Below are 25,059 nucleotides of genomic sequence, written 5' to 3' on the forward strand. Positions count from 1 at the left end.
GATACAAGCCTAAAGAAGGCCTTAAAAAACTGAAAGGTTCTCAGAAAAATTTATTTCCATAAATTAAAAACACACACAAAAGAAACAGTAAAAGTTTAGATTCACACAATATTGAACAGAAACAAAATGCCACGAGCACGATGGAGGCTAATGGCACAAGTGTACAAATCCTCTATCTGTTAACATTATATCATCATATAGACTTTTAATCCACAGTTACCATCCATATTCTAGAAGAGCACCTGGAACATAATACAAAGGCCCACCTCAAACCAAATACAATGAATGAGAACTGCTTGCAGAAACTAATATCCAGCAAGCATCAGAACTCAAGTGTATGCAGCCACAAGGCCAGCCAGGCAAATGCTGTAACATACATTAAATAGCCTTAGCCCTTAGCTGCTCCAGTCATAGTATGATTAAAATAAGTTTGTTGTTGGTTTAGTTGTTTTGGTTTGCTTTTTTTTTGTTTGGCTTTTTTTTTTTTTTTAAGAAAGTGATCTTTCTACCTCCCATAATCAGCAAGTTTAGCAAAGAGCTGCCTGGCTCTGTAAAACTTGTGACTAAGAGACAGTACATGGCAAAAGCTTTGCAATTCTTCTCAAGCTGCTGTAGTCATCATTCTGTGAGCAGAATGTACAATGTCTTTCCATGATGATACCAAAAAAAAAAAATCCTCACTGGAGTGGATTCACTTTATAAAAAGGCAAGTGTACATATCCTTCAGCTAGGAATGTATGCAAGACCTAAAAATATGCATCCTCTATACTTTTTTCTTTCAATTATCTGAGACAGAAGCAGCTCAGAGGGGCAAATACATAGCTTTTGCACAGTCATCACTCCCAGTGTACAAGCAGCAGCCACAAGGAACAAGGCTGTTCCATGAGTGCTGTAAACAGGAACAGAGGTGGGAAAGGAAAACAGAAAAAGTGCACAAGCATGACTGACATCTGTATGCTGGAGGGGGGAAAGAGATGCTTTGTTAATTAGCTAACATCTCTATCATCATACAAAGACTAAACCAAAACAGAATAATGCTGTATATTTGGGTTTCCACAAACTAAGGTGTGGGACAAGCTAGGCAACTGCAACACCATTTTGTAACTCCTCCAATTATTGTAAACAAAAGAGAATGGAGTGTTTTCTTTGCTCTGCTCTCTCTGCTGTAGCTGTTAAAAAATGCTTTGAAATAACATTTCTTAGCAATCAGAAACAAGACAGAGCAGGGAAGCAGACAAAAACAAATAAAGCAGAAAAAGCCCCACAACCCAAAGGAAAAACCCAACACATTCCATGTTTTGAAGCACATTAGAGGTCTGAACTTTGCCTGGACCCAAGTTTCCTCCCTCACCACCCATATCCTTGTTTCGTTAAGAGTCCCGTAAGGTTACAGCTCAATTGTGTCACAGCACTAGAAGCCTCCCATATTAATAGAAGGTGAAAGAATGCTGTGTAATAATCCCATCCTATAGCATAAAACTGTAAAAATATATATATCTCACTCCAACCAGTCAATTATGCTAATAAACCAGTATAGGGGAAGTTTCAAACATTTTTTAAAAGGCAGTCAACCTTTATTGTTTAGGGATTTCTTTTTATAAAAATAAAGAGGATCAATTAAAATGTTCTACAGCAGCCCAAATAGGTTAACCAGACCTTGCTGCTGAAATAGTATGCTAGTATGTTCAAAGTTTGCCTGCCTTGTTATTTTACCCTCAAAACTCAAACACCACTAACTTTAAGTGTGCACTCCGCACTTTTCTTCAGTCTTCCTGATTAAAGAGAATTAATTAGCCTCCAAAACAGGAATGTAAACTTCTAGGAATTCCAGCACATAAGCTGGGAGCAAAACAAGCCCAGACTACATTTCTTTTACAACTCAGGCACACACAGTGTAATAATCCTCTTCCATTTCTCTACTTTCAAAGCTCTGGGATTCAACAGATTGCTTGTTAATTTTTAGTCTTCTGTTCGGTCAGTAACAGAAGTGGCAGAGCAACAAATGATGGTATTTTCAGTCCTGCATTTATTGGGACTTTACTAAAAATACCCACCCCTAGATATTTGCTCATTTTGAAGGTAAATAGAAACTCTATTATATGGGTAGGGAAATAAGAAAGTGCAAGTTTCATGTGAAAGAAAGAACAGACTAATTAAATTTGAGCATCCCAGCAGTGATAGCTTTGCCTGAATAACTTCTATAGGCACTAAAGGACAGAAATTACCTGAACTGCAGCTAGCATTCATTTTGAATTATGCTTCAAGTAAGTTTAACAGAAGTTATCCCAGAAGGGAGCTCTCTTCCTTCAAAAGGTATAGCTGAGAAATTGCCCAGTGCTGCAGCAGATAATTACAAATGGCCTTACACAACGAAAAAAAAAAATTTCGACATGCTAGGAGGCTCTTTGTACAACACTAGCTATCATGTACAATAGTGCTGTACAGAGAACATCTAATTATGAGCTACATGAATTGTAAATTTAAAATGGTAAAAACACCCTCAAGATGCAAAAAACCCCTATTTTCTTGTTGGCATTAAAATCAAACAGTATTTTTAATGGAATTAAAAATCACTTAAAAATGAGTCTCAAAGATTTTGCTGGTGTTCCTGCATGCAGCAGCTCAGCTTAGTTAAAAAAAAACCCTCTACTTACGTATCCTGCGGCTTAACATCCTCATGGGCTAACTGCCTTTTCCTCTGGAAAAGAGGTTGGCATCAGCCAAGTAGATAATAACTCTACTATTTGGGAAAAATTAGTACTGGGCACAACTTTTTCTTAAAATATTACCTGGTTTTGAGCTCAATCACGTTAAAAGGGGTCCTCATGCAGCAAATAAAGAAACATATACAAAGTGCAAGTTATTTAAAGTCTAGTTATGTGGGGCTTCTGCTGCCTGAAGCCAGGAAGGGCACAGAAACTCAGAAGGAACCTTCTAAGTAAACAGAAGGAAGAAACAATTGAAAGCAAACCCAGGCAGCTACTTCTAATTGTTAAAAAATTAGTGGTATATCAAGAATGTGTTTGCTAGAATTCACCTTGATCGAACACTGTATCTCTTCTGTCAGGTTGTTCAAAATAGCCATTACAGTAACAACAGTAGACTCAAATGTGCAAATGATCTTGAGTACAGAGTTCTAGCATCACTGAAGGTGCACTACTTCCTCCTTCACACTCCTACTCTACCTCCAAAAGGTGTTTAAACATAATTAAACATTAGCAGTAATTTCCAGAGGTTGTGGAAGGAATGGTAAATTGTATGTGGCTGTTACACTCAAACAAGGACCTAAAAGAATCCCTCCAACAGCTTTTAAGAAAAAAAAAAAAAAAATAGCACCTTAAAGAGGACCACAGCCAAAAACTGATCATCAGATATAGGAACAGAGTGGTAGAACAATGTATGAGAAGTCAGTAGATTTCTCCCAATGGGACTAAAATACTGAAAGAGCTGACTGGACCATTTTCAGCTCATTAGCTCCCTCAGATGCTAGAGGCCTGCTCCTGCTCAGCCTCCTTTGCAAAAAAGGCTTCAAGGTCCATTAGCTTCTGACTCAGAAGAGCATCTAACTCTGCACTCTGTAGTGCAGCTTTTTTTGCTCGGGTGAAACTACCCACTGCTTTGATTTTGCTTCGTGTCTTCCTTTTCCGGGGAAGAGTAAAGTCCTGAAACTCTAGAATCCGCTTTCTCTTCTGCTGGCTGACAGAGATCAAGCGTCCATTTTTCTCCTTGGGCTCTTCAAAGATTGTTTCCAAGCTCCTGGTAAAAGCAAAGGATGGAACTCATGAATACTCAAGAAGCAGTTACCACCTTACAAGGACAGGGAGACTGGTGGATTTCATAACCTGAGTAAACACAATTCCAAGTTTTACACTCTTAAAGTCCCTCCACAGCTCTTGTAACGTATACTTATCTACAGCTTACACCTCCTACAACTGCATGTTACCGTTACCTAAATAATTTGTTATTGATGCATAGACAGTTGGGTTGGATCTTTTTCTATCTGTGTTTCAGTTCAAGAGCACAATTACAGAATCTTGATTTTATAGAACAAATAAATTTGAACATTAAAAAGATGTAGCAGTCTTGATAATCATGCTATACTTGATGACAGGCAGTTATTCTTAGTATTTTAAAGAATATTTAGTTGCCTTTGAATTTTGAAAAAGTACTGTACTTGGATAGAGGCTGGAATGAATGAGTAGATGAAAAAAAAAAATACACAAATCCATACTTAAACAGCTGCAAATTCTTAGTTCATATTCCATTTCACTGCTTCCCATCCAAAGAGTAAAAGATACTATTTTTGAACTTTTTATACCACTTTAAACTAGAGCAATTTTAAAAATCTATCTTCCTCTTAACTTTCAGACACCTTTAACCTCCTCTCTCTCTCTCTGCCTAAGTAGTTTACATTTATCTTAGTTTTCATTAGGAAGCAGAACCAACCTGGCTGGAGGAGGGGACTTATAGTTCTTGTTTGTGTAAATTTCTTCTAAACTAAATTCTTTCTTCTTAAGCCTGAAAAAGTAATGAACAAATCAATCAAGACAGAAGAATTTCAAAACTACGTCTCTTCACAAGCAGATTTACAAGAAATAAATATGGTTTGTGTTCTATGCCTAAATGCTAACTAATTATGCCTTAACTTATGGGGGATAGGGAGGAATGAAAAATGAAGTTAAGTATCTAATTTCACAGAGTGTTTTTATAAGGTCTGGGTCAAGACTTGCCATTTCTGCAGAGGTCAATGCTCCTTCTAGCATTCTATGATGTTTTGAAATACTGATAAAGAAGGGAAATCCCTTCCCAGGTCACTTTTTTGTGGAAGCTAGGACAAGACTGATGGTTTAGCAGATTAACATTTCATCTCTTGAGACTGATTTTAAAAGTTAGCTATTGACAATTAGCAAGTTGACCTCTGAAGAAATGCATTCCTTTGTCAAAGCTGGCACTTCTGTTTAAGACAGAAGTGAACAAAATACTAGATGACTAATTGGAAAAGCTTTATCAATATCTGGCACTGTGATTACCCACATTTACACTGAACTAATGTTTCCCTAAGATCATATACACCGAAAAAAGAAGGGACTGTTAAGAACTCCAACATAATTTGCATCAGCAGAACTTCCTAATAGATCACTTCATCTCACTGTGCATTACAGAATGACTTATTTTCAATGTATGTTTATCAATACAAACTTCTTTCTTCTTTAGAAAAATCATTCCATTGCAACTTAGTCTTTCACATTTTGCTGAAAAACAGGCAGTAGTTCATATCCCATAGTCCTTTGTTTATCCCTTCTCACTTGAAAAAAAGTTATGTTTAAAGACCAGTTTCTTTCTTCAGTCTTTTCTACAGCTGATACATCTGTGTCAGTCTTTTCTTATAAAGGAAGAATCAGACATCACTCAACTGGGAGTGTATAAAACAGTGGTGGTAAGAAAAGCATTTATTGTAGCGATTACATTATTCTGCAGGAAACGTAAGCAACAGAAGCTAGTATGAGTCCACGTAAAAGATACTGCTCACCTTTTTGGTTTGGGTAGTCCCATTGGAGTAAGGTTAGGGTCTGGCTTAGGAACAGTTTTCCTGATTCGGATCTGTGAGACCTTCTTTGGCCTCTTTTCCGGCTCAGTCTGAAGAAAGAAAAAAATTAAAATGAAGGAAATAATAACCACACTAGTCAACAGAATTTGCTTTTATGTTGAGTATACATTATCAATAAACATTCCTCTTTTGCCACCTTTTTTCTGCTTGAATAAAAGAAAGCAGCAGCACAGACTAGGACTAGCAGCCTGTATTCTCTCTGTCTTTAACAGTAACTAGGTAATATTCAACAGCAGCAGCTTCAACTTCTGGGGAACCAAGAGTGTGAGATATCTAAAAACTAAAATGAACTCACTTTTTTCAGTTCTGTGTCATCTCGGGGTCCAAGACAGGCTGGAACAGAAGCATCAGCTTCATCAAGGGCATGGACCTGGAGCTCAGATGCTGAAAGCCTGGGGGGAGATGGCAATGATTCTGGAAGCGAGCAAGACTTTGGTAACGGAAGAGGGAATGAAGTTGCCAGACTGTAACAGAAGAAGAAGGGAACGCATGTAGACTAACACCCAATTTATGCTGCAACAGCATTCCATGCTCTCAGGTGACGTTCCTAAATCACAATATGGCACAAAAAACCAATGCAGTTCACAGAAATTGCCCAAATAAGTGAATGCTTTCTCTGGCACATACATACAGTCAAAAACTGCTGCAGCTCACATTGATACTGAAACCAACTGAACTGCCAGTGTATTTAAACATGTAATTTTAAACTCACTCTTTTCCTTTTCGCATAGTTAAACAGTTTACAGCTCTATTTAGTATCTACTGATAGAAAATGATTAATCCTCCTTTTCTGCCAGCAAATTTATTTCACACAACTATTAATTTAATACTTTTTGTTTACAGATAAATTTAAAACATAGCTTTTATAACTGCTACCCCAACACTGAAAAAGAATAGAAGGACGTTTCAGCACCTAATGTCCAGTCACTCAGACAGAAGGAACATACATCCAAGTAAGAAAACAAACTTCTATAGCTTCACATTTTGATTTCGTAAGTGGCAAAACATGATTGAAAGTAACAGAATTACTCTGTGCAATGATCTACACGGTATTTGCATTAATGGTCCTCCACTTCTCTGTTATGTGATCCAGCCAGTTTACTTCACTAACACTTTTATCAGAAAGCTATTCTTGGAGTGAACTGCTGAAAGCCAAAATGACATAAGCAAAGCTTATGATCCCACTACTCAGAATAAATATCAAAGTCCAAGAGACTCACCATATCTCATGACCTGCAGTCTGTAGTGCTTCCAAACACTGTACAGGTAAGTGTGGTAACATGCCATTGCTGGTTCGAAAGAATGGAAAAAAAAAAAAAAAAGACAGAAATTAAGTCTACACTATAAAAAAGATGAGGGAAAAGTTATTAGTATAAACTGGACTGTAAGACAAAAAATGCTAATATCAGAAATGAGAATGAAAGACTAAAACGATACAAGAGCAAGCCACATCTGCCATTTATTCCACTAAATTTCACTGACAGATTGTTAGGGAAATAGTCCTACTTTCACTTAAAAATGGTAGTGATGAGAAAAGGAAATAAAAGTAAAGAAAGAGATGGAGACAGTATTAGTCTGAAAGTGGTAATTATTTCTACGAAAGCCTATATTCCTCATTCAAAAACTCCAGTTTTTAAAATGAAAGTAACCAAAACCCTTGAAGGATTTGGCTACTAAATAAAGTGCATAGTGGCAACAGTAACAAGGAAGGATTTTCGTAAGATTAACTCCCTGTTGTCTCTAATTCCCACAATCTTACTTGAATATTCTGAATCAGTTAGAATAACCAAAGGCCTTTCCATAAGGGCTAGTAATTACCATCATTCTATGGCATAAAAGTCAGCACAGCAGCTCTAAGTCCTTTCATATTAATCTTTAGCTTTGTGCCCACGCTATTAATAGTAGGAAAAAAAAAATCAGTTGGGACAGCTTTTATTATATTAAACAGCAAATCTTGTACTTGCTGTTCTCCCAAACTAACAGCTAAATGTACTTCACTGTTCTAAAGCAGTTACAGCCAGACTGGAATGCTACAAAATAAATGAAAACCAACCATGCTGGCAGCACAGGGAAGTCCAAATATAAGGAAGTCAGAAAGACCCATTTCTTGTCTTTGTCATTTAAGAACAGAACTAAAACATTTTGTTTCAATGTTCCACTCACTGTCCCAACACTACTGGAACCTGTACCCATAGTGCATCAGAGTCCTGCATGCTAGAGGCAGAGCTGACTGTTTTATGCAATAGTAATAAATTACAGGGAGAGAAAAAACCCACTTTGGAAATTATGAATCCAAATGAGCTTTAATTAGAAAAAAAGATTTCACTTAAAGAATGCTTTATTACTGGCAGTGGAAGTGACAGAGGAGGAGAACTATCCTAGTTCCTTGTTTTCCTGGTTATTGAAAACCCTAACTATGAATTAAATAACTGAAAGAGGACAAATCTCTTCCAGAAGAAAATGGCCTGCAGAGAACTTGGAGCCACTTTTTAATTTTTCTGATTTTTAACCATCTTAAAACAGGCAAAGATTTGTCATACTGCACCAAACATACATCTTGTATTCTTGTATTTATATACCAAATGTTTATTTCAGAGATTTTTTCTTTTTTTGAGTACACATAAATTTAAGAAAGGTTTACTGAATTATCCTTTTGTCACTGTTCCTGTTAATACCTTTAAAAAAAGAATTATTAGTGGATAAGAACAGGCTGTCAATATTCAGCAAAATGGCATCTAAAATGGTGTTACGTATTTAAAATATTTCATATTAATTTTTGCTTAACCGTTTTATGAAGTTATTTGCTGCACTTCTTTAAACTCCTACAAACATTCTTTTCAACTCACAGCATGCTACAGTAGCTTCACTCTACAGAAAGTCTGAGTGGGGCAGAAGAATTAAGACTGCCTCATGCACTTAAGGTATTTCAGAGAAAAAACAAAGTTTTAGACTATTTTAACTTTGGGTTATTTTTCACTTGAAGTGATAATGTTTGATCTGGCTTCTCTCCCTCTGTGATAAAGATAATTCATAGCAATACATTCAGTTTTCAAATGACCCTTTACATCAAGGAATTAAATCCTTTTATACTTTAGCTAACTGGATATGTTGTAACAAGCTGCCTAGGAGTAGAGTATGGGAGAAAACATGAGAGCATAAGTCAGCCCTGATCTCCCAGTCCAAGGATAAAATATACTCAACAATACAAAATAATAAATTCACCTCATACACAGAAGTTTTAAAAAGGTGTTCATTTTGTTTTTAAAGAATGTCTTTTTTTCTTTTTTTTTTTTAAGTTTAGTGCTCAAACTGTAGTTTACTAGTATTACTTCCAGAGTACTAATCTGTACACCAGAAAATTCATCCCGATGTATTGATTTACATGGAATGAAAAAGAACGCAGGTCCAATAGAACGTGCTGCAAAGTTGTCTCTAGGCAACTTCATTCTCTTAGCGCAGACAATTCCCAGAATGGAGTAGACTCACACTTTTGGTAGACATTAGAATTTATACTAACAAGTGATAAACTTTTAGATACGTTATCCATTTATACAAAGCAAAATGCAGCATTAGTTATCTGGCAAGGTTTTTGGTTATACATACGTCAAGCTATGATGTGAGATAAGCCAGATTTAACAGGTCTCTAGAGACTGCCTTATTAAAGAATCAAATGGACTTTTCTACAGTGCTCGTGAGCCTTTAACTCTGTCCAGGAATCTCAAGACTATAAAATTGGGCTTAACTGCTCCACGGCACTGAGGCTTAAAGGGCAAAGTCTTTGCAAAAGAGCATGCAGAAATCCTGTAACAGAGCTAGGAACCTCTCATCTCATTCTGTTTCTTAGTAAAAAGATCTCAAATGGCAATAGCAAAGTTAAATTAAATATGCAGAGTAGATTGCAGTCCTCTTCCCACTCATATTGAGAATGACACACACAAATTCATTACCAACCTGAACTGGAGCTACACTTGCTTGTGCCAACAATACATTGGGCACATACTATCAAAAGGCATAGCATACATAAAGAGGTTTCAATTAGCACAGAACAGTCATCAAACACAATTAAAAATTTAACTGAATGCCAACCCCCGCCGCCCCTTAGGATTCTTCCTAATCTGATATTGAGCATTTTACAGTGGTTCCAAGCGGCACCTGTGGCTCAGACCTCTGAAAAAAAACTTTCCTACCTCAGAAATCCAGTTGTTCTGTAGTCACTCTGAATAGACCTAACGAAGTAGCTCACCTTTCTGCATTATATATTCTGATGCATGGTGTGTATGTTTTGCAAGGGAGAAGAAAATAGAGTTAGCCATTCTGCCAAAACAGGATAGTAATAAGGAAGTGAACGCAAATATATTTAAATCCAGCTAACAGACTGTTCCGTAGGGAAGAATACTTCATATTGAGCCATTTTTGGAGCAGAATGTGTAGATCTGGAACAGGGGAAACTGACCCTCCAATGCAAGCTGCAATTACCCTCTCCCTCCCGAAAAGGAGCAAGTACATACCCTATACATACTTAATCTCAGAAATAAGTTGATGGGTTTTACCTGTTCTCGATGCCCACACTTGGCTGCCACTTGCAGTGATTGGAATGGAGAGGAGTGATTTCGGAGGGACAGGCAGGACCATGCTGACTCCATATGGATAGTACCCTGCCCAGTGAGTATGGCAATGAAGAGACGAGGCCATCTGATACACAAGTTGGATACCTTGCCCCTTTCAAACCCTGTGCGAATTGTGATATAAATAGTCTCTGGATGGTAGGAATATGACTGGTTAAGTTCCTTCTTCTTGTCCAAATCCTGTAACATCCAGGGGAAGAAAGTGCTAACACTGTATGAAGGCCAAGCATGGAGCAACCTCCTCTCCTTTCAGCTACAGCATTTCTTCTGCGGTCAGGATGAAGGGCAACAGTCCTTGGGGTTGTTACAGAGAGAGAGGAATGCAGCTCACCCCTTAGACTGGAATCTTCCTTAAAAGCTGTTGTACCTGAACAGCTCTGAGACAGCAGAAAAGAGAAAGTCCACTCTGAAGGCGGTGCTGGCATTTCTTCCCAAGCACCCGGTCTGTGATGTACAGAGTGCTGGGATGTAATCCCTGTGAGGTCTGACACAGGACTGGAGTCCAATTTTATGTGAAAAGAAATTGGGAAAACTGGGGTATCCAAGAAAGAGGTTGGAGGCTTGTGGCTCAAGTCTGAAAAAAGTATTTTGGTAGATTCTACAGAATAAAGTGCCAAAGGCTGAAAGCTGAACATCTTGGTGCACCAACTGTCAGCCCAGCGTGAGTGTAAGTTTCTGTTAATGCAAGAAAAGGCTTCCAATAGATTTTTAGATCTACGTTGGCTATACCTCTCACCCACTGGAAGAATTTCAGAAGAATATGGCAGAGGTTCTAAGTTATGGATGCTTTTGGCAGGTGCCAGGAGTTTGCTAGCCATTGCAGACAGCTTGCTCAACAATGCCGGTTCTTTGGTACGTTTTCTAAATTTCAAGCTGTTCAACAAACTGCACCTCTTGGCCCTCTGCCTTGGCATATGCACAAATCTCATGGCTGTTTCCGTTTCCATTGTTGGTGGTTTACATGCAAAGTACAGAGATTTGAGAAGTGTGTTTTCCTGCTTAGGCAATATTTCTGGGACAATCTCAAAAAAAGGTGAACTTTTAATTTTTTTGCCTTTTCTTACTGTTTTTAGCTGATATGATGTGGGAACTTTTTTGCACGCCCTTCCAGGCTGTCTTTTTAATGGAAGAGGTCCTCTTAGTTTATTTATAATTCCAAAGGCACCAGGGATTCCATCATATCCTAAATTAAGGTTCAGGTTTTCCATTTCTGAATCCTGAGTCTTCAAAAACTGTGAATTAATAATATCTGTGGTAATCTTTGGCCTTTTGACTTCTTGTAAAGTGCTACATAGTTTATTTTCACTGCTTCTGACAGCAAAAATCTCCTCTGAAAGACCTTCAATCCTCGTATTTCTTGATGTCACCAACTCATCTGAAGAGCTGCGTAAGAGTTCAGAACTGTGCAACATACTTAGTTGCAGTGTGATTTTTTCTTTCTCTTGATATTCTGACTTCTGTTCTTGTTGTGCCTTGTCTGACAGATGTACTTCCATCTTCTCATACTTGTTCTTTCGTTTAAGTACCTGACGTTTCTCTATTTGATCAAGTCTCTCATTTTCCTTGCAAACTGAATGAGTTGGTATAGTGTCCTGGCCTTCTGTAATCTCCTTATCTTTGCTCTGTGCATTTAATTTGTAAGGCACACATACTTCACTGCAAACCATGCAGTTTGGGGACGAATCTTTGCAGCTGTTTGATAGTATATTCACACGTGGATCAGATGTGGGTGTGGTATTATACTGCAATTCTGGTGAAGTTTCTGCATCAGATGCAGCTTCAGCTTGACAATCACGCAGAGTTTCTGAAAGTAGACTGGTAGCTGCTAAGTTTGTGAGCTTTATATATTTTTTTCTTTCTTTTGAAAGATTATTTAGGTTAGATTTTGGGATTTCTTCCAAAACACTTCCATTATTTTCAGTACTGAGAGGGACTCTTTTGCTACCAGATTCTTTTGAATCTTCTAACGAGGCCCATAGACAATCTTCTCCATCAAGAAAAGAATCTATGGGCAACTTTTTTCTAGGGGCTACTTCTCTTCCCATCTTCTCTTCTACACATGCATTCTTAAACTTCTCTCCACAGTGAGAACTTTTTGGTGAGGTCACATCCACGTCCTTCACAGTTAGCATGCTATGCCCCTCATCTCTCAGACGTTCTTCGCTGTGTGCACGAACGCTTGAGCTTTTTGCACCATTCAGAAAGCCAGTTGACGTTTCCTTCTCCGAAGATAGAACCTCAGTATCGCTGGCTCTTCTCTTAACAGACATTGTTACAGAAAGAGGTTTTGTCACTTTGCTAAAAACTTCAGTTGAAGACAAATCACAATTTTCTATTTGTGTATTCTCAGATGACATACACAGCTTTTCTCTCTCAGGCAGAGAGATTCCCAAGTTCAGAGCTGATGGTGTTTCTGAATCCACCCGAGTCTCATCAAAAGATTCTTGGATATCAAACTTGCTGAAATGGGATGGACCAATACCCTTTTGAGCATCAGTTTCTTTACCAGGCTCATATATTAACTGCAGACAAGAGTTATTTAAGATAGATTTTATTCTCAGACTTTTTTTGTTTTCTGTCTCTGAAAGCACATTGGTATTTTCTGGCTTATATGACAGACTCCCATGAATTGATGAGAAGGGCAAAAATTGGGCACTAGCTGTATTTTCCTGATCCTCCATCAACAACTTCATCTTTGGCAAAGATTGCTGCATTTTGTTTCCTGCAAACACTAGCTCTGCTTTCTCTTTTGCACATTTGATAAAGCAAGCATGCTGCGAGCAGTGTGATTTGCTATCAGAAAAGCTTTCTTCAGGAGTTCCTTTATCTTCTCTTTCACATCTGTTCTTGTGTTCTTTTAGTCTGATTGTCTTCTCTTCAATTAGATCACTGATGAAGCCCACGTATCTTGAACAGTCTTCATTTCTCACACCATTTAAAGAGTCCAAATCCACTACATTCTCTTTTAGAATTCCTTGAACACTGTCTTCTCTTGCATATTTATGAGCTAATGCAGGCAGGTCGTCACCTGTTTTTAACAGTGTCTCTTCACTTTGACTAGAGCCAACTGATATTTTGGTTTCTTCTGCAGAAGTAGCCATAGTTTGTAAGCCAGCATTTGGTTGGTTGTTTAAACTTTCTAAACGTTGCTTGTTGCTTGGATCTGGGCCATCAAACTCGCTCAGACATGCAAGACGCTGATTTTCCGTTGGATGAATGGTCTTTTCTGTTTGGCTAGCATGTCGTGTTTGAATATTCATGTTGTTGAGTAACGGACATGTATCACAGATTGAAGCACTACACTTGGAGGGATCAGCTGCAAGTGAGGACACTTCTTTCTTCTCAGATGTGCCTAGTTCTCTCTTCTTTGGGCCTAATGGAGAGTTGCAAAATCCAAAATTATGAACACAGGTTTTTTTGTTCAAGTAGCTGGCTAATAGCTGTTCACTAGTCTTATTTCTCTGATTGCCTTCCGAAGCCTTTGAAGAATCCACAGTTCTTATTTTATCAAGTTCCTCTGTCCGGAGAGCACACATGCCGATTTGTTCTTTTGCCTCATCTCTGTCACAAACAATTTCACTGCCATCTGTTACTTTACAGAGATCAAATTGTTTCACAACCTCCATATTCTTATTTGAAATCTCATCTCTTACCAGGGTAGCAATAGACTTCTCTGCAGTATAAGCTGAGCAAAACATGTTTTTTGCTGTGGAAATGTCATTTATCCCATGCAGATCTACACCTCTGTTGCCCCAGTCATCTTCACGAAGAAGACATCCACATGCTAAAGGGAAGTGTGCTTCTGGAAAGATTATTGCCTTTTTACTGTTATAGCCAGCTGAAGCTTCTCCTTCCAAATTAACATTTTCTTCAATCTTCTTATCAACCTCAGCATTAAAAGAATAACTGTTTGGGAGAACATCATCTACACAAGTGCACCCTGATAAAATACAGGAAGTACTGGCAACCGTACACTGGTCTTTTATACTCCAATTATTACAATTCTTTGTGTCTTTGTGTTCATTTTCTAAACCAGTGACCATACTCTCTATATTTCCTGCTAAAGACTTCATGTTCTTTTGGGAAATTTTGCTTGTCAGATTAAGGTTATCAAAAGTCCTGGAACTTACCGAAGACTTGAATTTGTCTTCATGAAGTACAATTTCAGCAACTTGTTCCCCCGTTGTTCCAGAAGCACCAATTGATTCTTTTCCAGACAGATTATCCTGAGCCTCGTTCCTGCTTGAAATTTTATTGGCAGTACAAGGAAGACATTCATTATGATGAGATTCTCTTGATTTTTGTGCAACAGGAGGTAGAGTTACATTTAGTGTATAAATCAAATTAGTTTCTTTGCCAGTGGACAAACTGTCATTACTGTTAGCTTCTGTAGCCTCAACAAAACTGTCAGCCAACTCTTCTGGTGTTCTATTACTCTCAGACTCCTTTTCAAGCAGTTGTGTCTCAGACGAGTCTTTTTCTAGGTTGGTACTAAGATCCAGATAGCTGTTGCTACTGGGAGGAGAAATTTTACTGGAGGTCTTATAAAAGAGTCTGTCTGTCTGTCCAATTTCATGGGAAGCGATGGTGCTCATTTCCATCAATAGACTATTTTCTTTTATATCATCCTTGCATAGATCACTGACAGAGGATTGCCACAGGTCTTTTTTCAACTTATCACCTTCTGATGGGATCATTTTAAGTTTTTCTTTTGAGAACTCCTCAGGAGATGAAGCAACAGAACTAAAAACTGAAGAATGACAATGCTCAGAATTAGCACCCTCTTGAGCTTCAGGCCAGTTATGAACTTCAACGTTATCTCCCACAGCAATTTTTCTCCGAACTTCAGCAGCCTCTTCAAGTTCAGAGCTGTATGATTTACCTATACTACCACTTACTTCCCTATGATCAGTTTTAACACTAGGTAATCCTTTGCTCCTTACCACTGAGATCTGCTGAACTGGTACGGATCTGGAGGTTTGATTTTCTACAAACTCAGTTCCACAATCATAATGAGTCTGACTTTCAATTTTGGGGGTTTCATTGATAATTTCAAGGACTGCAGTACTATTGTTTTCTAGTGGCATATTTCTAAAGTCCAAATAACAGTTGCTTTTCAGAACCGAATATAAAACTTCAGAACTTTTTGTGGAGAGTGTTCTACAGCTTTCTGCTGATGACAACCTATGAGGTTCATTATGTTTAGGTACAGGACCAGTATCAAAGTCATGAGCATTGTTTTCTTCATCCTGCTGATAAGTCTGGCAATTAGCAAGTGATGTACTGAATTCATTAACAGGATTTTGTCTGGGTAACTTTTCATCTCTAGTCTCCAACATAGATACAACATTACCCCCTGTTCTCAACGGCATGGCAGTATGGGCTTTCAACTCGTTATATTCATTTGTTTCTTGTGGATGCTCTGTGGCTGATTCAACCTCCATGACTTTTAAAGGCTCTAAAAAATCTAACACGCTGGTTTCTGAAACCCCAGCTCTGGCCATGACTGTGTCTACGTCTGGGCACTCAGTGCTCTCAGGTGGAAGACCTTTACTCACTCTGGCATTCCTGTATCCTCCTTTACTAAATATCCTAGTCCCATCAGCCTTCATACCTTGTACTTCTTCAGTGAGCTTTGGCAGAGTTTCAGCTGTCACCTGAACATTTGCTTGGTTTTCTTCTGCATAAGAAAAAATAAAGCAAGTCAGAACCATATACTAAATTTAGAAGGCATTCAGCTTATTAAGTTTCTTTTAGTATTGTACGCAATATTGCGTATAGTGTTGGTTACCAAAATATTTTTAAAAGTGAGAATTGATGCCAACAAATTCTACTACAAGCCTTTAAAAGAAAAAAACTACCCCACCACAAATAAACAAATGCAATCCTTTTCAATACAGACATTCCCCATGAGCAGCAGGCATCTAAAGACCTGTATTTTTCAGATTCCTCTAATACCGAGCTAGATGCAATGCAGGTCCTACGACTCAATGCTTACGACGTCATGGCCAACACCATAATGCTTATTTGTACCATAAAAGCTCAACATAGCTGGGTACTTTATCTGCTCTGTCCTAGAAATATGGCTGTGCATTGAGCAGCCATTTCCATTTCTTCTTCCTTGAAGGCATTTTTGTCAGCAAGTCATCCACAGGGAGGCAACGTATATCTCATTCTGTCCGAGCAATTATGATTATTAATAAGCTTTTTTTGTAAAATCACAAAGAAGGTGCTAATTAAAAAAAATACCGTTACTGTAGAATATCTTCTTATTCAAAACTTTACAAGGAACATATTCATTCAGACTTCTGCAGACCTTTTTTATATTTTCTACTAAGGACAAAGACTAGATGGCATTCCTCAACTAGGAGCAAGTTTTGGTCATGAGAGCATGGACGGAGAAAGAAAATAATTACTAGACGCAGGCAAAGTGACCAAAGTATTTGGAGCTAGAAGGTTACGGATCATAATAAAATTAAGAATTAATTTTGTTGTCTCTTCCTTTGGATTCTGCACTTTTATTTTTTAAAACATTAGGAAATTAATGAGTCCTACTTTTTCACTGCTCTCATATAATTCAGCTTTGAAACAAAAGGAAATGCAAAACATCTGCTATCAACAACACCTTCTGCTTTAGGGTAAATAAGTATTTGAATTAAATAACTAAAACATGTCTTGTACATAAAAGGTCTTCAGGAAAGTACACATGCTGTCAGGAAAAAGCAGAGGATTAAGTCTTCATATTTTTCTAGCTATGCAGGGTAATAGTTTCTACTGTAAAGCAAAATAAATAAGCTATTCCACAATCACTCAATTTTAAACCAACAAAAGGTAACCTGGAAGAGAAGCAGGGGGTACGCAGGGAGTACAACTAAAATATGCACCTGTGTTCTTCAGAGATCCCGCTATTTCAGTGCAACAGGGTCTCAAAGACTTCACCTCATGCTGGTTTAAGCAAGGGTCCTCCTGAAACAAGACAGAAATATCAGTGGAAATTGGTCTGTTTTCTGAAATAATTTGTGTTTCAGGGACTGTACGTGCTCAGCTAGGTCAGTTCTAAGTAAGAAAACCACCAAGAAACCTCAGAAGATATCAGCCCTTGGAGAAGCAGCCTTGCATTGCAAGCGGTTCACACGAGCACTTGTCATTCCCTTCCGATCCCACCAATCACAATCACCTCACCATTAAACAATGATGCATCAAGATTTGCATTTAGCAGCAACGAAGTCTTGCGATGCAGACAGCTAAAATGTAAGTGGCTGAAAATGCAAGTTGTCGCAAATTTGAATCAGAGTTGATAAGCTAGCCTCCAAGTCTACCTCACACCCCCAAGCCATTACTGAATACCTCTGATAAGATGCATACATTTTCTGATCTTTATTAGAACTTGCCTTCTACCACTCCTTCCCTTGGCACTAAAACACAAACCCAGCAACAGACGACTTAGACCTACTTGCAAAAAAACCCCAAGCCAAACCAAAACAAGACCCCACAACCAAACTACCTGTATTTTGAAATAGGTGAAAATTCATCTTGGAAAACTGTATGACTGTGGAAAATTTAATTTTCACAAACTTTCAAATTAATCAGATACAAAAATCCAGAGTTAAAAATCAGGAAGTATTTTAGTATTATGCCACATCCAGTAATTAGTGTAAAACACGCACCCAATCCTGATATTTCCTGGCTGATACGTGTTCAGTCAAGATGCTTTTTTTCTCCCCTATGTTCTTTTGGTGTGGGTGAAAACTATTTACAAACTAAAGAAAACCGATCACGAAAGTCACCAAAAATCTCATTTTTTAAATAGTTTTGAGATTCTTCAGTTTTTAAAGAATATTCTTTTGCACATTTTTCAGCAGCCTTTGCCTAGAAATAACATTTTTATCATCAGTGTTTTCTAGAGGGGAGGAAAAAAAAAGCCATGACCATGCAAGTCTCTTGTTTTGAAAGAAGAAACAGTGATTTCCTCTCTAATTACAAACAATAATTCTAAAAAATGAAGAATAACCTTTATTTTTAGATTAAAAACTGAAATACTAAACTGGAGTCCCCTGTAGCATTATAATACTATTACCAGACTGAAATAACTATTATTTAGTGGTTAGTACCTTGACTGGGGATGATAGTACCGGTAGAATATGCTGTACCCACAAAACATGGATAGTGGGCATGGAACTTTTTGGTTTTCTTCTCCTTTTTAGTCAGTTTTGTTCTTTGTTCTGTAACATACCTGCCTTACACCATTCCAACAGTAAGAAAGCTAAAAGTTCAATATTTTAAAATACTGCTGGTCTACTGAAGTATAGTCTAATTTTTCACTGGACCCATGATAATCCAAATAATGACACACATGCCAGAAGACACAAATAAGAAACAGGAAAGCACACGGACAAAGTCCTCTGCCTAGTCACTCTATCCCTAAATTTAAAGTATCATGCAGGGATGAATTTTTGCATTTGCTTACTTGTTTTGACCAACTTTCCCCAGGAGCTAAAGCACAGCATTCAGCATGATACTCCTCAGCATCTTGTGCCTCTTCATCTTCTTTCCAGTATCCATCACTAGACCAGTCTAGTTTCCTAAAGTCTATTTTTCTGTTTTTTTCATTTTCTTCAAGGTCTCCAGCCTTTAGTAATTCTTCAGTCAGGGATTCTGCTGGCCAATGAGAAATCACCTGGAGCATATCACCCAAATCCTCTGTCTTCTGGCAAAAGTTTTCTACTCCAGAAGTCCTATGATGCTCAGCTGACAGACTGTCACTGTGTGCTAACGTTGATACGTCGGATTTTGCATCTAATCCCACGTTAGGCTCCGATACAGCCATAAGTTCATCAGAGATGCTCTCTGGCAGTCCAGTGTCCAATTCCTCTGTTACAGCAGACACAGAAGAATTAAGGAGAGATTCCACCCCAGATGATAGCATCAGGGCAGTTAGAGATTGGTTGTCCTGAGCTTGCCACAATTTACCCTAAAAATAAAAGCAATGTTAAATCAACGTAAATAGAAGTAATCTCCAGATTAAAAGGAAAAGCTTCATTCTTCAAGATTCAAGCATATGTTTAAGAAAGATACTTACAAAAATTTTTTTAAAAAAGGAGCCGAGAAACATTTTGAGTATCTAAGCAAATGCTTCATTAACAAGAGCTGAGAGTATGGACAAATATATTCCTAAACCTCACTTTCACATTCAAACGTCTTCCTGGAGATATAACCTCATCTTCTGGAAAACCTGAAAAGAGACTATAAAGCAAGTCGCTGGGGCTTGTATCAGACATCTACTCCTTATCTAAACCTAAGGCATCATTTATTTTCCTGTGATTTGCTTAAATTTCTAATATTTGGAAAAAACCACGAACTTTTCTTCATGTTTTCTGCCTCAAAGGCACGCTAAGACATCATCCATCATACACTGTGCCTGCAGCTTCTCTCATACAAGCACCCGACAGGCGTGTACGCAGGATGCCTTGTGCCAGCGCTGCTTTTCCGCACAGCCCCGGTGCCGGGATCCTCTTCAGCCCAGACGGGCGGGCCCGAGTCCCTGCTGGGGCAGCGGGGGCCCGCGGGGCAGGGGGGTTTCGACTGCTCGGACACAAGCTCTGTGACGAAAACGCTGCAGTCTACCCGCTCCTGAAGGCGCCCGCACCAACAGGAAGGGGCTAAGCTGGGTTTTTACAGAGCACCAGCTACTCGGTTTACAGGAACACGGGCTTATTCGTCGAGCGCTGATCCCCCCGCTCCCTAAGCGCACCCAGCCTGTGGGGACAACGGGCTTCACTTGCGCCAGCCTCACGGGGATACGCGAGGACCCTTGTCTTTAGGAGGCGACCACCCTCCCCGCGACACCGACTGACTGCAGCTTCGGCGCGGGGCCCTGCGCTGCGGGAGCGGCGGCTGCGGGCAGGGCCGGGGCCGCGCCTTTGTTCGGAGCGTCGCCGCCGCGCGGGCAGGCGCAGCCCCGGAGCCCTCTCCTCCTTCGCGGGCACCAGCCCCCGCTTCGACCCTGCACAGCGAGATCCGCTCGGCCCGGCCCCGGTGGTCAGCACCCGCCCCGAGGCAGCGCACCGGAGGAGGCCGCCGCTCTCGGTAATTATGCAACCGCCGGTGCCTCCCCCGGGGTGGGCAGGGAGCGGGCTCGGCGCCGCAGAGCCCCCACCGCGCCCGGGCAGGGCGGACCCCGCTGGCAGCCCCTCGCCCCCCGCCCCGCCTCGGGGGCCGCTGCCCACTCCCAACCGGCGGCGGGCGGAAGAGGCGGGCCCGCGCCGGAGACCCCCCGCGCCGGAGACCCCCCGCTCCGCAGCCCGACAGCAGTAGCGGTCCGCGCCCCACAGAGCCCCGCAGTCTACTCCCGTTACCTCAGCGGCAGCGGCCGCCGGCCCCGCTGCTTCCCGCACCGCCGTGCCGTGCCCCGCTGCGCCGCCCACCCTCTCCCTCCCCACTCACATCACTTCCTCATCCGGGCCCGCTGCCCGCCCGCCCAGCCCCGCCGGCCGTTGTTATGGCTCCGCCCGCCGTGACGCGCCGGGTCGGCCCGGCCCTCTCCGCTCCTTCCCCCCCCCGGCTCTGTGGCGCGTCACGTGACGCGCGCGTGCCGGCCCGGCGGCCCCGGATGCGGAAGTGGCGAGCGCTTGCCCGACGGGCTGGGGGGTGGTGTCGGTGTCTCGTCGGGACGGTGCCGCTGCGGCTGGCCGCCGGCGGGGGACACGGCACCGGGAGGTCAGGGCTCCGCGCTCGCCCCGCGGCTGCTGGAAGGGGTGGGGCCGCGCCCCGGCCTGCCGCGGGAGCCCGGCCCTGGCGCCGCTGCTGGGGGGCTGGCTGCTCCCGCGGCGGCCGGAGGGGCGAGCGGTGAGGCGTCCGAGCTCCCTCCGCGCCCGGGCTGCGCGCCGCCCCCCGCTCCCCTTTCCCTGGGGCTCTGCCGGGGGCCGCCGCGCTGCTCGCTCTGCGGTACCGCCCCCCCCCCCCCCCCCCCCTCCGCCCGCCCCGAGGGCCGCGGCCCCCGCCGCTGCCAGACCGCCCCGAGAGCTGCTCCGGGGGAGAGCTCCGGGCGCCTCGCTTCGCTCCTCTAACTCATTTTGCGAATGTGCGCCTGAAGAAGCGCAGGCGTTCCGCGGCCGGGTCCATGACTGCAGGCGGGAGAGCTGCCGGTAGAGGCATCGGGTTTATCCGCGCTCCCTTCCACCCTGTGGGGCAGGACCCGCCGGCCCCGGTACCTGTGGCGGCCCCGGGGCGAGGCCTGACCCACCCGCTGCGGCCGCGTGTCTGGTTCTTCCAGACCCCCATCAATTCCAAGTTCGAAGGGTTTATACAGTTTAACGAACTTTGGATGTCTGGGTTTTTTCCCACCATGCCTTTGTAGCTCAGTAATTGAATCGACTTTCTGAAAAGCACATCTGCAAGCTCAATACTTTAGTCTATTTGAAAGGCATACTTTTAAGTTCCTCTGTTTTGATTTGGTGTAAGAGGAAGAACTAGAAGAGCTTTTAATAATGTGGCTGTAGTTTTATGAATAAAATCTTATTCCCACTAATAATTTCCAGTTTAAATGCACTTCTAAAAAGAGTAAATTGTAAAAGTAAAGCTCCTCCTTTGGAATATGCTTTATTTTAAATGAAAGTGACAGGAGGAAAAAAAATGTGGTGGTTGGTGTAGTTAAGACAAAATAACAAACCAGTGCGTCAAACTTTGATGTACCGCTGTAGCGCTGCCCTCTGCTGGGTACAGCTCCGTGGCGTCGGTGGGAGGTCACCTGCTTGAGGATTCCAGCGTCTTTGAGAGACGTGGAAAACGATGTGTGAAAGAGATGGAGTGGCAAAACCAGATGATATAGTTGGCAAGGGGTGTAAGTCTGGGTATTATTTTAATGCGTTTAACACACGGTTCAGAAATTGTCCTTGAAATATAACAGATATGACTTTAGAGAGCGGTACTAGCTCTCTGTCAGGAGTGCTGGTAGAAGAGGTCGTTACTACTAGTTTGATATTTATTAAGCTTTGTAACGTGCCTGCCTTTCAGGTGTGGCGTTCTTGGCTATGTGGTGGAACGACATTGTTCACGCACAGAGCAGAAAGAATGGTTTTGCGATGACAAGAGATCTGTGTTTGCTTCCATTTCCATATTAGATATGCAAGATGTCTTCAACTGTTTTTACGCAAAGCACCTGAGAAGAACTGGAATTCAAGATGAGAACCAACAAGGTGTACAAGCTCGTCATACATAAGAAGGGTTTTGGAGGCAGTGGTCAGTATCTCTTGGTTCATAACAGTGAGATCAGCACTCTCTTACTTAATTGAAAGCAATTAACTGATTTATTGATCTTTTAAACAAAACAATGAATATGGAACTTTGAGGTATTACCAGCCAGAGTTTGAAAAGCTCTTTTTTTAACAGCAAGATACAGCAGAATAAAATTGCATTAGAAGGAACAGAACAAGATTTCACCTGTAAAATAAAATGCTTTATTCTATCTCTTCCCCTTTTATTGCATCACTTTTCTTTTAACCTTGTATTTCAGCCACCCTAGTGACAGACACATCAGTGACTTATGACTGTGTGTAGATGTGTTTCTGTGTACTAAGAACAATATCATTTATTTGATTGCTCCCTACTTCTAGACTTACAACATGTTAGTAAATGTTGTTAAGGTTCTATAGCTATCTACTTTCCTGCTAGTGTCATATGAAAAATATGAAAAATGTTTCTGCTTGCCTAACTGAGGCACATTCTTTTGCTGAACAAATCTTCTATGAAAGTTCTGTAATTTGAAAGACAAGTTTTTGCCCACAACAGTGGCCAGACTGAAGAAGCTGGACAGGGCACTGTCATGTAGTGGATATAATGCATTGGTGATGTGTTAATCCTGGGCTAGTGTATTTATGTAGAGTAAGCTATTTTGTATGAACATGCAAACATCTGTGTCTGGTATATATCTGTTCATTGCAGTTTTCCTCATGCACTTCTGTCTTGTAGATGATGAACTGGTGGTGAATCCTAAAGTATTTCTTCAAATCAAGCTGGGAGATGTTGTGGAAATTGCACATCCCAATGATGAATACAGGTGAATTCTCTTACTGGTATCAGCCAGGTGTGGTTACAGCACTGAAAGGACATGTTCATGTGCAGTGGCTTCTAGAGTGAGAGACTCTTAGAGCTGATATAACTTTGCTTCAGGATGCTGCATTTTTTTTTCTGCCTGAAGAAAAGTCAAGGGCATAACTGTAGCAGGAGCTCTTCCTTAAAGTTTATGTAATTCTTTGTGTTTGGTGTTAGTTTGCTGACCTTTCATAGGGTAAAGTAGCACCTGAGTATAGTATCTACAATGTCTTTATCCTCTTCGTAGAGTTGCTGTTACCTAGTGATTATTCTTCCATCCTATAGTATATCCTAGGCAAAATTAAAACTTCCTGGTCAGCTCTAAAAACATAAACCTTCTTATATGAAGTGGTTCATCCCGCAGCCTGTATCTGAAAAGTAGCAGTATACTTGTATGAGGTTCTGAGAAGTTCCTGTGTGACTGACTTTGCCCTTCACAGTATCATCTTTACCTAAAGAGTACCTTATGATGGGTGTAAAGAACAGGACAGGGTGACAGGCAGAGAGGATGATGTATGAAGCTTTCTACAAAATATTAATGTTCCTCTTCAGCTTATCCCATGCTCCATGTTACTAAATAGTTTTGAGAGAGTGATTTACCAGAGGAGACTGTTGGTATCTCAACTTGTCTACCTTTTTTCTGTTTTGCATTCTAGTCCCCTGCTTCTACAAGTGAAGTCACTTAAGGAAGATTTGCAGAAAGGTAAAACTCTGGACACATAGTAAAATCATAGACAAAGATTATGTGATTGGGCTGTACCTGTGATTGACTGATGCATATATTTTAACTTTGTAAGAAAATCAATGCTTTGTCTCTTTAGGAATGGAAGGATTATAATTTTATCAGAAAATGAATAACCAATTTTAAATCTGCTTTTAGTTGAGTAATGTAGGGTATAGTTTAAACAAAATTGTCTTTTTAGCAGTAAATTTTTGTTTCTGCGTTCTCTGACTAGCTTTATATCTTTTCTTCTTATGGGAATTAATTCAGCCTAAACTTTGACTTTATCTTGCCTGCTTTGATTTTAGTGACTCTTAAATTGGGCCATAGCTAAGAGAAGTTGTCTTTTGCTGAGGCCCCAAATGTTTCATGACAGTCTCACTGTATTGTTTTTGTACTTGTAAACCACTTGAAACCTTTTGGGGATGTTCACTTCTCTATTGTCCTTTCTCATTTTTGTGGCAGAAACTATAAGTGTGGATCAGACAGTTGCACAAGTGTTCCGGCTGCGACCATACCAGGATGTCCATGTGAATGTTGTTGACCCAAAGGTGTGTGACTTTGCAACTTTTTTCCATCTGTCCCTTCACTTAGCTCAAATCAGAGCCCTGTGAATTTCCATCTACAGTAGTACTGGAAAAAAAGGCATTTATTTTTTATTGAAAGGTATTCTTTCCTAAGAAAATGAGGCTTGGGCAATTGAACTATTTGTTTTTTTGATACATGTCTCTTTCTTCTCTCCCCACCATCCCTGCTCTCTTTTTGAACTCTGTGGACCAGCTTCAACACAGCTTGATAGAAATTTAGAAATTTCACATATCTTTAAATTCCATAAATTCAGGATAACCAGGCAGAGTAAAGAGGAACAGCAAGTGACATAGGCAGAAGAAGAGCCATGGCATGGATTTGCATTATTTGACACCAGAGAGCCTTGTAAGAGAGGCATCTCTTGTAAATGACCCAACTGTCAAAAGAGCTTCACTCAGAGCTTATGTTCAGCAGAAGAGAAAAATCAG

At 40.7% G+C, this 25,059-nt stretch overlaps 2 protein-coding genes across 15 annotated transcripts in view; one reads left to right on the forward strand and one right to left on the reverse strand.

Annotated features, from left to right (window-relative positions):
• Nucleotides 1-30: 30 nt before the first annotated feature.
• Nucleotides 31-20,698, reverse strand: PRR14L (proline rich 14 like). Of its 5 annotated transcripts, none has more exons than XM_074886748.1 (11): nt 20,589-20,657; nt 19,313-19,476; nt 18,701-19,204; nt 17,118-17,199; nt 15,848-15,913; nt 10,159-13,606; nt 6,829-6,897; nt 5,904-6,072; nt 5,531-5,637; nt 4,447-4,518; nt 31-3,756 (listed from the first exon to the last, which is right to left on the reverse strand). In XM_074886748.1, exons 2-11 carry the CDS (start codon nt 19,343-19,345, stop codon nt 3,480-3,482), a joined length of 4,827 nt encoding a protein of 1,608 aa, XP_074742849.1. In that variant the 5' UTR covers nt 19,346-19,476; nt 20,589-20,657; the 3' UTR covers nt 31-3,479. The 5 variants fall into 5 exon arrangements, with proteins under 5 accessions (XP_074742849.1, XP_074742844.1, XP_074742848.1 ...); XM_074886743.1 differs by having other exon boundaries at nt 10,159-14,983; XM_074886747.1 differs by lacking the exons at nt 19,313-19,476; nt 20,589-20,657 and adding an exon at nt 20,677-20,698 and having other exon boundaries at nt 10,159-14,983.
• A 131-nt stretch (nt 20,699-20,829) lies between these two features.
• DEPDC5 (DEP domain containing 5, GATOR1 subcomplex subunit) overlaps nt 20,830-25,059 on the forward strand; it is a 47,832-nt gene continuing 43,602 nt past the window's right edge. For 8 of the 10 annotated variants that reach the window (XM_074887661.1, XM_074887668.1, XM_074887669.1 and 5 more), the window contains exons 1-5: nt 20,830-20,949; nt 22,353-22,470; nt 23,200-23,287; nt 23,979-24,025; nt 24,509-24,594. In XM_074887661.1, the coding sequence (XP_074743762.1) occupies nt 22,413-22,470; nt 23,200-23,287; nt 23,979-24,025; nt 24,509-24,594 (279 nt within the window). In that variant the 5' untranslated portion in view covers nt 20,830-20,949; nt 22,353-22,412. Of the gene's footprint in view, nt 20,950-21,273; nt 21,378-21,763; nt 22,073-22,352; nt 22,471-23,199; nt 23,288-23,978; nt 24,026-24,508; nt 24,595-25,059 lie in introns of those variants that run through there. The other 2 variants (XM_074887662.1, XM_074887664.1) reach the window with 2 other exon arrangements.

Source organism: Strix uralensis, chromosome 17 (genome assembly GCF_047716275.1).
Source record: "Strix uralensis isolate ZFMK-TIS-50842 chromosome 17, bStrUra1, whole genome shotgun sequence".
NCBI classification, from domain to species: domain Eukaryota; kingdom Metazoa; phylum Chordata; class Aves; order Strigiformes; family Strigidae; genus Strix; species Strix uralensis.